General features: G+C 44.2%; 1 protein-coding gene across 1 annotated transcript in view; it reads right to left on the bottom strand.

The window, feature by feature from the left end:
* The window catches only part of NBN (nibrin), a 58,475-nt gene extending 55,282 nt beyond the window's left edge, over positions 1 to 3,193 (bottom strand). The window contains exons 1-3 of the mRNA XM_010862212.1: positions 3,094 to 3,193; positions 2,637 to 2,934; positions 2,211 to 2,538 (exon numbers count right to left, since the gene is read on the bottom strand). Coding sequence (XP_010860514.1) covers positions 2,211 to 2,538; positions 2,637 to 2,934; positions 3,094 to 3,193 — 726 coding nt within the window. The remainder of the gene's footprint in view (positions 1 to 2,210; positions 2,539 to 2,636; positions 2,935 to 3,093) is intronic.
* Positions 3,194 to 13,129: the final 9,936 nt, after the last annotated feature.

Genomic DNA, 13,129 nt, shown 5'->3' with positions numbered 1-13,129 from the left:
AGAAGCCCAGAGACCCGGAAGCCGCGCCCGCCTAAAAAAGGGTAGGGACAGACAAGACAGTGACATTGGCACTTGGTTGCCACCCGGTGGTTAGGAAAGGAATAGCCGCTCTATATAGAAACGTGCTGTCTAGGATTCCATTTTAAGGTCTTCAAGGAATCCACACGATTATCGATTTTTTTTCCCTGCGTGTGAATGTAAGTTATTTTAAAAATCAGCTTCAAAGCAATCTAAACAGACTTTCTAATTAAACATACTAACGTCGTGACCAGTTATGTAGTTTCTTGCTTTTGCAATTTCTTAAATTGCAGTCACTCCTTGATATGGATCCTAATGATGATGGTAATTACATTGAATATAAGAATTTCACCCAAAATAAAGTCATTATTTTTACTCTTCTTCAAGCACAAATCAACTTCTCCTAACTTGTCTGCTTCTTAATGTTGTACTTTAATCTGTTCATGCTCATGACTCCATGCTCAGTCCCCATTCAACTCTTTGCAACCCCATGAACTCTATGCAGCCCGCCAGATTCCTCTATCCATGGAATTTTCCAAGCAAGAATATTGGAGAATCTTTCCAATCCAGGAATCAAACCAGTGTTTCTTGCTGTTGTAGCCACGCATTCCGGGAAACAAACTCACTCAGGAGGATAATGCAGCTGTGGAGTGCAGTTTATTACACTGGCGGGCCCAAGGCAGAGTCTCCTCTTAGCCAAGGACCCCGACCAATTTTTTGTGAAAACCTTATATACCCTAAGTGTATATGCCCAAACCCAGCTCCCCCAATTCCCTGAAATTAGTCTGAACAAAGGAAAAGAAAGTTACAATTAAAGTTAACCTGTGATTCATATGCCTTAAGCCTAGGTAGTTAACAATGGGCAATTATCAATAGGCCTGTGGTCATACCCAATAAGCATAATAGAATTTATTATTCTATTTGGTTACACAGATAATTAGGGTATTCTTTTAGGCAAGGGAGAGTCTAGGTATGAGCCCTGGGGTTCTTCCTTCTGATGGGTCTGGTTTTCCAGTTGGTATGTCGTTTCCATAAATAGTGGGCATGTAGTTCCAAGTCCACAGTCTGGCCCAAGATGGAGTCCTGCTTTCAAGATGGAGCCTGTTCTGTCCGTTTCCTCCTTCATTCCCCTCCTTGATGCTCTTAATTCATAGTATGAGCATCATTCGTAGGGATATATTGGACCCTGGCTCTCCAACTGCCAATTTGGGAGAACGACACCAACCTTTGGGTTACAAAATTCATAATACATAGTAAAATAAAGGGTCCACAAAGCGGAACTATCAAGGCAACTATAACAATGGTAAATATAGTTTTCTACCAATCACCCTTCACCCAAGATAGGACTGAAGTCCACAAAGGAATGTCTTCATTTGACATTGCTTTTACCTGGTTTTTCATGTCATCTAAAGCAGCTGGTACATTGCCAGATAAATCAGGGCTATATACACAACATTTAACTTTAATTATACCACAGGTCCCTCTTTGTGCTGAAATTATGGTTAGTCCCAAGATGATAGTGGCAAGTCCTTGTAGTAGCAGTTGATTGTAGAGCTTCATCTCTTCTTCTTTTTTAAGATGATCTTGTTTTCACGGGGATCAGTGGGGTCCTTTTGTGTAGTCCTCTGGGCATCCTCTGGGTCTTCGTGGTATGCTCTCTTCACCCTCATGTAGTGGATCCAGGGAGTGACACCTGCAACTTTAACTGTCGTAGGGGTGGTTAGAACAACAGTATATGGACCCTCCCAATGTGGGGCCAAGGAGTGCATCCCATTTCCATTCCTTGACCCACACCTGATCTCTGGGCACAAATTCGTGAATCTGTTCTCCAAGGGGGAACTGCACCCTTTCTTGTACAAACTTAGTTACCTGATTTATTACCTTACCCAGTTGTTCCATCTGCTGTGAAATCTCATCTCCCCTTACCTGAGGCAAATTTGTTGACATCTGTTTTATTATGGGAGGGGGCCTCCCATACACAATTTCACATGGAGAATAGCCATGGGACCGTGGGGTCATCCTGAGTCTGAGCAGAGCCATCGGAAGCCAGTCCACCCAGGAACAGTCAGTTTCTATGATCCACTTGGAGAGTGTCTCTTTTTAAGTGTCCAATTGGTTCGTTCCACCATCCCAGAACTCTGGGGCCCATATGCAGTGTGTGGTTTCCATTTGATGTTTAAAGTTTTGCTTACTTGTTGTACTAAATCAGCTACAAAAGCCGGGCCCTTGTCCGATCCAATGCTGGTAGGAAATTCAAATCTGGGAACTATCTCTCTAAGCAGGCACCAGGCTACTTCTAATGCTCTTTCAGTCCAGGTAGGAAAAGCTTCTACCCATCCCGAGAACGTACACGCCATGACCAGCAGGTAAAGGTAGTGTCGGTGAGGTTTCATTTCAATGAAGTCCACTTCCAGGTGTTCAAAGGCTAGCGTGCCTTTTAGCTGAATCCCTGGAGGTTTCTGTCCATGTCGAGAGGCAGCCTTGACCTGTGAGCAGGCAGTGCAGTTCTGAGATTCTGTCCTGCATAGGGAAGAGAGGTGGGGAACCAAGAAATATTTTCAAATTAGCTCTTCCAGTTTATCATGCCCTAGGTGGGTCGCGTGGTGTGCTTGGTTTACAGAGTGGGTGCCAGCTCCTCTGGTACCAATAATTTGCCACTTGGCAATTCCCACCATCCCTTTTCAGTCTCGATGGCCCCTTCCGCTTTGGCTGGTTGGTTTTGGGCTTCAGCGTATTTTGGAGAGTCCGGTGTTAGCTCAGGCAGCTCTGCCAATATGAGAGCTTTAATAGGGGCTTCACTTGTCACCCCCAAGCCCTCAGCTGCTTGTTTAGTGGTCTTATCTGCCAGTCTGTTTCCCCGAGCCTGGGAGGCATCCTCTTTTTGATGTCCTCGGCAGTGTATAACTGCGACCCTTCCTGGTTCTCAGACGGCATCTAATAGGGTCAGAATTTCTTCTTTATTTTTAATATATTTTTCACTAGCTGTCAAAAGGCCTCTCTCCTTATACAGAGCCCCGTGTACCTGTAGTGTGGCAAAAGCATGCCTGGAGTCTGTGTAAATGTTGGTCTTCTTACCCTTTGACAGCTGGAGGGCCCGGATTAGAGCATATAATTCGGCCCATTGAGCGGACCAGCGTGATGGCAGAGATCCAGCCCCAACAATGGTTTCTCCCATGACTACTGCATATCCCGACAGTCATGGTCTTTGTTTCACCAGGCTGGTGCCATTGGTGTCCAGGACCCAATCTGGGTCTGGGATTGGCTGGTCTCTCAAGAAAGGTCTGCTAGCATAAACTTCTTCTAGGATTTCCTTGCAATCATGTGAGGGCCCACCTTCTCCCACAGGAAGGAGAGTGGCCGGATTCAGAGCCTGACAAGGCTCAATAGTAACATGGGGTACTAGTCCCTGGTACTGAGTAATCCAGGATATCAACAGCCATTTATGGGGGTCCCCTCGCAGGAGAGTGTTGACCTCATGTGGGACTTTTACGATCAAATCTTAGCCCAAAGTCAGCTTGGTTGCCTCCTGGACTAGTAGAGCAACCGCAGCAACTGCCCGTAAGCATCCCAGCCACCCAGTGGCAACATTGTCCAGCCGTTTCGGGAGATAAGCCACTGGTCTGTCCCATGCCCCATAGTCTGGGGCAACACTCCCATAGCCACCTGTCCTTTTCAGTCACGTGAAGAGTAAATGGCTTAGCAAGGTCTGGCAGGCCCAAGGCGAGTGCTGATGTAATTGTGCCAGGTTTGAGTTCTATTACTACTGGGACTTGTTGTTTTGCAAGCCTAGTGGGGTTGTCTTCCGCCTAGACCTCAGGGAATTGTTGAGTTAACTCTGTCTCTCTCTCTCTCTCTCTCTCTCTCTCTCGACTGTTTAGCCAGTCCGGTTTCCCTTCCAGGAGATGGTGCAACCTCCATTCATCTTGAGGGGTTACCGAGAGGGAGAGTAAATAGCTGGTTGAGCCCACTCAAAGAGTGAGTCTTTCGAGGTGGGGAAAGGTCACTTGTGCTCCCAATTAAGACAGTAAGTCTCTTCCCAACAAAGATACTGGGCATTCAGGGATGTATAAAAATTCATGAGTCACTTGATGCCCCCATTTGACATTTTTGGGGTGGGCTTGAGACACAATGGCTGCATTTATCAGCATCTGAGACCCAGCAGCCTCTGGATCTATTGGCGTATAAAGTCTATAGGCCTCGCATAGTCGTAGAACTCAGAGGGTGACTCAGTTTCCCTTTGAATCACTTTGGAGGGTTTTGCTATACTCATAGGCTTCTGGGCCCCGCTCTTGAGGCCTTGTAAAATAGCCGCGATATCTCTCCAGGTGGCCCCTCCCTTCCTCTGTGTTACAGTCCCAACTGGGCCTTTCATCAGGGGTGGCTGGTTCTGCCCACCGTTGCGGGTTTGCAGTACCCTCAGATGCCATTTCTTTTCACCATTTTCTGGCCTCAGTTAGGATCCTGTGTTTTTCCTCAGTGCTGAAAAGGGTGACTAGTAGTTGGATTATGTCATCCCATGTAGGGCAGTGGGTTCAAAAAATAGTCTCTATTAGCCTAATCATGGCTTGTGGCTCCCCTGAGTATGGTGGAGCGTGTCTCTGCCAGTTTAATATATCCGTAGAGAAAAATGGTTGGTAATAATAGACTACAGGGGGCGGATGGTAGTGCCCCATGCGTCCTGAACCGGAGGCTGTTGTAGCTCTCTGAGGGGCATCTGTAGTGGGTTTCTTTCCCCCTACTCCTTGGCGGAACGCAGCCTCTGTCTAATTTCTGTGTTTTCTTCCCCCTTCTCATCAGTACTTATGGGAGAGGTGGATACAGTCTAGGAGGTCCAGCTGAGGTGGAATCCTGGGGGCGTTGACCAGAGGTCTCCATCGCTGGGATCAGAGCCTGCTGAAACGGCGGCTCTACGATCTCCAAGAGAGCTGGCAGAAGAGCAGCAGCTGCTGCAGGAGCTTCACCTGGCCCTGGATCGGGCATTAAGGCGGCCTCCCATCCTGGTGGAGCACTGGGCAGTGGGCATGTCATCATCCAGTATGGGGTAGGGGGCAAGTCATCCCCATCCAAATTCTGTAGAACTTCTTTTTTATCATTAGTCAATTTTCATGCCATTAATATTTTTCTCTTTCCCTTCTGGATACAGAACCTTGTCCAAGGAGGAGGGTCTTGAGCTAACCCTAGCCATGAGTCAATATATGGATTTTGATCCGGGTGTCCCAGCTCTCCTGTGACTACTGTGTAGACTGCTTCCACTATTTTTAAGTTCATGGTGTCCTCTGGTGGCCACTCTACTTCCATAGGGGCCCATTTGACCTCACAGAGTATGTGGAGGTGGTTAGGCATCATCTTCATCCCATAGTCGCCTCCAAGTCTCTTCTTTAAATTTTTAATCATGCACTCCAATGCAGTTGCCTTAGATTAATTTCCTCCCATCTTGCTTACCTTCTTGGACCTTCTTCTACTTTTCCTGTTCATTCTGTCTACAAAGTTCTTGGTACCCTATGTACTTCTGATATTTCTACTCAATGAAACACTTAAATTGCCATTCCACCTCCTTCCTAATTGGGGTAAGAAGAGCCTTACCTCCCAGATCCCAGAGGAAGAAGGGGGATTGGCATGTTTTCACCTGCCAGTTGGCATGGCCAAACCAGAACACCACATGGTCCAAGACTGTTTCTTTTAACTTTTAAAGTCCATTCTGCTTTAGTGGGCTTTATCAGGTGCAGATGAAAACACAGATGTGTTAAATATCCCACATCCCAGGCTGTCTCCAGAAAAGCCAATTCGTAATCACTTATGTACCCCTCTCCTTCTGGCCTGACAATTCCGAGGGGGTCAAGAATTTCACAACAGATGGGACACCTCCTTGGGGAGGGCAGAATACAAGCACACAAAGACCAAGTCTCTTCTCCTAACAATCCCCTGGCGATTGCTTGGTAATAATTTTCCCCACGACGGCGTGGACACCACCTCCTATGACCTTCGCAAATTTCCTTCGTAAGCCCTAACACACTCGTCAACCTGTGTACCAAGCAATCGCCGCCTGCCTATTCCAGGCTCCTGTGGGTCCCTCTCCTTTTAGTCCCTCCCAGGGGGGTGATCAGGCCCCCTCTTGCACGCTGCCGGGTGGGTTCCTCCTCACCTGAGTGCTCAGTTCCCCTGCTGCCGTCCACCACCTGCTAATGTGAAAGATCTGGGCATTGAGAAGCAGAATCCTTCCAGAAGGGCGAGGCACCTTCCCTCCTCTAGAAGATTCAAGCCACAAGGCCTTGGAGTAGTCCCAAATGGGACTTGTCTCCTCAAAGTGAGGAGTTTCCCGGCTAATGCAGCAAATGTTGTAGCCACACATTCTGGGAAACAAACTCACTCAGAAGGACGATGCAGATAGTAGAGTGCAGTCTATTACACCAGCGGGCCCAAGGCAGAGTCTCCTCTTAGCCAAGGACTCTGACCAGTTTTTGTGAAAACTTTACACAAAGGAACAAAGAAAAAGAAAGATACAATCAAAGTTAACCTGTGATTCATATGCCTTAAGCCTAGGTAGTTAACAGTGGACAATTATCCATGGGCCTGTGATCATACCCCAATAAGCATAATAGAATTTATGATTCTATTCAGTTACACAGATAAGTAGGGTATTATTTTAGGCGACTAGGAGAGTCTAGGTACAAGCCCTGGGGCTTTCCTTCTGGGGGGTCTGGTTTTCCAGTTGGTGTGTCGTTTCCATAGATACTGGGCATATAGCTCAAAGTCCACAGTCTGGCCCAAGATGGAGTCCTGCTTTCAAGATGGAGCCTGTTCTGTCTGTTTTCTCCTGCTTTGGCAGCAAGATTATTTACCACTGCTTCACCTGGGAAGCACTGTCATCTAATAAGGAGTTAAGTACTGGGGAGTCTATTCGTCCTGTCCAGTTCTACTTGTAGCATGCTGGTACAAGCTCTTCTCTTAATACTCCTTGCGTGCCTGCTAAGTTGCTTCAGTCATGTCTTTGCAACTCTGTGGACTGTAGCCCTCCAGGTGAAAGGTTATTGCTGAACCATGAAAGACTCCGGGGATTCTTGGCCTCTGGAGGAGAAGAATTCAAACCGGCTTGATTGCTTAGGGCTTTTGTGTAATAAAGTTATATTAAAGTATAAAAGAGATAGAGAAAGCTTCTGACATAGGCATCAGAAGGGGGCAGAAAGAGTGCCCCCCTGCTAGTCTTTAGCCAGATGTTATATAGCTACTGCTGCTGCTGCTGCTAAGTCGCTTCAGTCGTATCCAACTCTGTGAGACCCCAGAGATGGCAGCCCACCAGGCTCCCGCGTCCCTGGGATTCTCTAAGCAAGAACACTGGAGTGGGTTGCCATTTCCTTCTCCAATGCATGAAAGTGAGAAGTGAAAGTGAAGTCGTGTCTGACTCCTAGCGACCCCATGGACTGCAGCCCACCAGGCTCCTCCATCCATGGGATTTTCCAGGCAAGAGTACTGGAGTGGGTTGCCTAGCAGTCTGCTAATTAGAGCAAGGAAATGTGTCAAAACTCAGAGAATGGCACCAGGCCCCTCACCCACAACATGCATTTTGAGATAACATTGGACCAGGTGAGTCATCCCAGGCCATAAAGCGATTGACATAAATCTTGAAGATAGGCAGATTTCCATACAAATATATGGTTTCATTAACATAGATTAAGAGAATAATGTATAACATACTGGTTTGTCAAGTTGGTTCTGAGCCTTTAGGCGAACCTACTTGAAGACAGAGACTAGGGTAAATGCATAGCACATTAACATAGCCTGAGACAAACATTTCCATAAGAAAAATGCATTGGTTAGCTCAAGGCTTGAGAAAAGTTAAGTTCAGGTAGAACCAGGTGTCATTGTAGCAACACAGAATTTTAAGAGAAACTCTTTAAATTTGTATGGACATGAGTATGGGTAAACGCCAGGAGTTGGTGATGGACAGGGAGGCCTGGCGTGCTGCGGTTCATGGGGTCGCAAAGAGTTGGACATGACTGAGCGACTAAACTAAACTGAACTGAGAGAAGGGGAAAAAATATAACATTAGTTTGTTTCCTCCTGCCGCTTAAAAGAGATTAAAAATGTCTGACACTTGCAGCCTATTTCCTCCATTTGGAGACCCCTGGCCTTCCTGCCTAACCCTCTCACAGGCTCTTCTATCCATAGGTGTCTCCAAGCAAGAATACTGGAGTGGCTTACCATGCCCACCTCCAGGAGATCTTCCTGACCCACATCTCTTGCGTCTTTTGCTTTGGCAGGGCTTTTTTTTTTTTTTTTTTTTAACACTAGTGATAGTTTACAGTGGTTGGCGTCGAGTTTGTGGTCTCTGAAGGAGAAAATTTCACTCCGGGGGCAAAGACACAGTCTCAGTCTTTTGTGCAGCCAAGTTTTATTAAAGTGAAAAGATAGAAAAGTCCTCCAGCAAAAGGCCCTGCAAGCGACTAGGGCATTATATACTTTTCAACTGGCTGCCGAGAATAGATAAAAAGAACACTTCAAGACTACAAGTTCCAGTGTACCCTTTCCCAAGCCACACATCCTGAAATAACTTCAGTACAAGATTAGCGAAAAGGAACATGTTCTATGCAACATGCTTCTGGGGGAGATATATTGTTGCAGAGGAACAGGCTCCCAGGCAAGATTTATTACAATTAGAATCATTAACATAGAGTGTAAGAAAAGCATTTCCTTGAGTAAGACTGTCATCACTAGCTCCTAAAGAAAGGCCAGTTCTTGGGCAAGATACATTTTTGCACAAGGCTTAAGGAAAGCTTGAGTGAGAAAGTTCACCTACTCCTTAAAGGCCCCTGGACTGCCTAAGTTTTAACTCTCTCACTAGGACCACTTGGGAAGCTCCCTTAAAACTCCAGTAGTTGCCTAAGCTACTTTACCACCAAAAAAAAAAGACTTCCACTTACCCTATACCTAAGGTAAATTATTTAATGTTCCCCCCTGACATCAAGAATGAAATAAAGACATATTTGCTGATACCACTTGTTTTAAATGTGGCTTTGGATGCTCTAACCAACACAGTAAAAGAGAAAAAGAAAAGGCATGTAAATTGGGAAGGAAGAAATGACAGTCATAATTCACAAACAGCATACTCATGTATATTGAAAACCTAAAAGAATTGGAAAGTATGTTTAATAAGGTCACTGAACACAATGTCTAAAAAATTCAGTTGTATACCTTTATTCCAGAAAATAAATAGAAAATGACATGTAAATAGATAATTATAATAGCACCAACAGTCATCAAATACCTCATAAGAACCCAATCAAAAGATGTGATACAAAACATTATTGACTACAAAAAAATTACTGACAAATTAAAATAAGTTCTAAATAAATGCAAGTTAATATACCATGTTCATGGATTGCTAATGTTAAGTAGTTAGAATAGGAAAATGGAGTCCAGAATGGTAGTGGCTAAAAGACAACGAAGAGAAAAGCCCACGAAAATAGAACAAAGGAAGGTCCGAGGACCAGAGTGAGGACCTCAGGTAGAACAAATAACACTCCTGACTAGCTCGATTTATAAAGGGCAGGCCCAGGGGGAAGAAAAAACATAAAGAGAGGAGCCAAAGGGCCTGGAGGTCTCTCTCTCCCGCGTGCGCATGCGCTCTCTCTCTCCTCTTCGCGTCTTTTGGGTTGGTATGCCCTCACACCTGTATTTTCCTTTTATTTTCTAAATAAAACTGAGCGGTAACATGGAGCTGTAACAATGATCTGTCCGAGAGCTATAACACGGTCTGTCTGAGAGCTGTGACACGCCAAGGGCATTAACGTCCATTGCTTCAAATTCTTCTTGTGACGAGACACAACCGAGGAAATTACACACTCCCCTGACACTAAGATGCCATTTCTCCCCAAACTGATCTTTAGATTCAGTGAAATTTAATACAATGTCCCAGGTAATTTTTGAGTGGAAATCAAAAAGCAGTTTCTAAAATCTATACAGAAATTTAAGGGCTGAGAATAGCCAAGGAAATTTTGAAGAAGAATAAAGCTGGAGTACTTACAACTAGCAACTACCAAGATGTATTATAAAGTTGTAGTTACTGTCAACTGTAGTGCTGGAGAAAAAGACTCTTGAGAGTCCCTTGGATGCCAAGGAGATCAAAGATTGACTTGGATGCCAATCAGTCCTAAGGGAAAGCAACCCTGATCATGAAGCTTCAATACTTTGGCCATCTGATGCAAAGAGCCAACTCATTGGAAAAGACCCTGATACTCAGAAAGATTGAGGGTAGGAATAGAACATGGCGAGAGAGGATGAAGTGGTTGGATGGCATCACTGACTCAATGGACATGAGTTTGTGCAAACTCCAGGAGATGGTGAAGGACAAGAAAGCCTGGAGGGCTGCAGTCCCTGGGGTTGCCAAAAAGTCGGACATGACTTAGTGACTGAACAACAACAATTGAGGACCATCTATGTGAGGATTTTCTTCTTCATCCCAATTCCTGCTGTCATTCTCAAGTAATTATAAGAAACACCTGGACAATGTATCCTACCAGCTAGGCTCACATTTCTTTGACTTTCAATTCCTGTTACTTTCATTTCTGTTTCACACATGCTACCTCTCTGATGGTCACAGTTTAGTTCTTTACATCACCAGAACCTTAATATCTTCCTTTCTGACTGGAAGTTTATTTCTACTACACCTGCTGTTTAGCTTCTTCTGGATATCCAGCCACTTGAGTGCTCCACTTTATGCAGGTTATCAGTATCCTTCTATCCTCATCGTATGCAGAATAGACATCAGGATCTGTAGCTTGAACGACTTTTACTTTTAGCTCGTCTCTCAGGGCTAAGAATAGCTCTCAGAATAACTTTTATTTTCAGAGCTATAAGCTCTCATTTTTAGCTCTATAGCTCACTTTTCTATGAGCCCAAACAATGCTTCAGTCATGAGTCAGTCATACAGCTACCTTCTATACTGAGGCTTCTGGATAAAATCTGCCTATCTTTGAAAATATAAAATGAATGCAAGCTCATAAACTCTAGTATCAGTTGAACTACAGAACACTATTCATCAACTTCATTTCCTCTTTTTTTTTTTTTAATTCATTCTCTATAAAACTAAAGAGTTATTCCACACCTTTGCCAATCTCCTTGGATCTAGTCATCTCCAAACTTCTTTTTAAGAACATGGCATCATATCTTACTGAGGAAATTAATACAAGAACTTCCTTTCAATTTCTGATCCTACTCTACATCTATCCATATCATAAGACACATTTCTTTTCTTTTAAAATCTATACCTATACCTCATTTTTGTCTTCTTTTAAAAATTTTTGGCTGTGCTGTGTGGCATGTAGAATCCTAGTTTCCTAACCAGGGATCAAACCCATGTCCCCTGCATTGAAAGGGCAGAGTCTTGAGCACTGGCCCACTAAGGAAGTCCCTTATTCTAGCCTTCTTATATTTGGTTTCATGGTGTGATTTGACATTTTGGTTTGGAATCAAATCCTACATTTGTTCTCAAGCCCATCTCCTCTCATTCCCACTAAGGTTTTGCCTTATGAATTACCTCTTTCTCCAATCTATCTTCAATTTCTTTCTTTGTTTCCTTCACCTTACCTTAAGTATTTAAGAGACCATCTTGTCGTCTCCAAAAATTCCATTAATCTGCCATTATTTTCTAACTAATGTTAAGCTAGAGCATAGGTTTAATAGAGCTAGGATTTAACTGTCTCCAGATCACACACTAACAAAGGTAACCCAGTATCCTCTGACATATAATAGGGTTTAAATAATAACTATCTTGAGGTATTACTGTTAGCATTAAATGAGACACCATACTATGTATGGTAGGTGTTGAACAAATATTAGTTTCCTTTTCTTTCCATCCTTTCTAGCTCCTAAGTGTAGGGGCTGTGTCTAAATCATTTTTGTGTCTCTACTGTATAAATCACTTTTATATATCTAATTACCTTATCTAGACCATATCTAATTCCTGAAAATGAGGCAATGAGGGGAGGAACAAACTCTTAAAATTATCTTATTTTAGTTGTTATTTAGAATTCAGTTCAATTCAGTTCTGTCGCTCAGTCGTGTCCAACTCTTTGTGACTCCATGGACTGCAACATGCCAGGCTTCCCTGTCCATCACCAACTCCCAGAGCTTACTCAAACTCATGTCCATTGAGTCGGTGATGCCATCCAGCCATCTCATCCTCTGTCGTCCCCTTTTCCTCCTGCCTTCAATCTTTCCCAGCATCAGAGTCTTTTCCATTGAGTCTGTTTTTCGTGTCAGGTGGACAAAGTATTGGAGCTTCAACTTCAGCATCAGTTCTTCCAATGAACATTCAGGACTGATTTCCTTTAGGATTGATTTGTTTGATCTCCTTACAGTTCAAGGGACTCTCAAGAGTCTTCTCCAACACCACAGTTCAGAAGCATCAATTCTTTGGCACTCAGCTTTTTTAATAGTCCAACTCTCACATCCATACATGACTACTGGAAAACAATAGCTTTGACTAGATGGATCATTGTTGGCCAAGTAATGTCTCTGCTTTTTAATATGCTGTCTAGGTAGGTCATAGCTTTTCTTCCAAGGAGCAAGCGTCTTTTAACTTCATAGCTGCAGTTACCATTTGCAGTCATTTTGGATCCCCCTAAAATAAAGTTTCTCAGTTCAGTTCAGTTCAGTTCAGTCACTCAGTCGTGTCCAACTCTTTGCGACCTCATGAATCACAGAACGCCAGGCCTCCCTGTCCATCACCAACTCCCAGAGTTCACTCAGACTCACGTCCATCGAGTCGGTGATTCCATCTAGCCATCTCATCCTGCTTCGTTCCCTTTTCCTCCTGCCCCCAATCCCTCCCAGCATCAGGATCTTTTCCAATGAGTCAACTCTTCACATGAGGTGGCCAAAATATTGGAGTTTCAGCTTCAGCATCAGTTCTTCCAATGAACACCCAGGACTGATCTCCTTTAGAATGGACTGGTTGGATTTCCTTGCCATTCAAGGGACTCTCAAGAGTCTTCTCCAACACCACAGTTCAAAAGCATCAATTATTCGGTGCTCAGCCTTCTTCACAGTCCAACTCTCACATCCATACCTGACCACAGGAAAACCTACGCCTTGACTAGACGAACCTTGTGGC

Source organism: Bison bison, unplaced genomic scaffold, assembly GCF_000754665.1.
Source record: "Bison bison bison isolate TAMUID 2011002044 unplaced genomic scaffold, Bison_UMD1.0 scf7180017858048, whole genome shotgun sequence".
NCBI classification, from domain to species: Eukaryota; Metazoa; Chordata; class Mammalia; order Artiodactyla; family Bovidae; genus Bison; species Bison bison.
The sequence above is the reverse complement of the archived record's forward strand: the minus strand, read 5'-3'. Positions and strand labels throughout refer to the sequence as shown.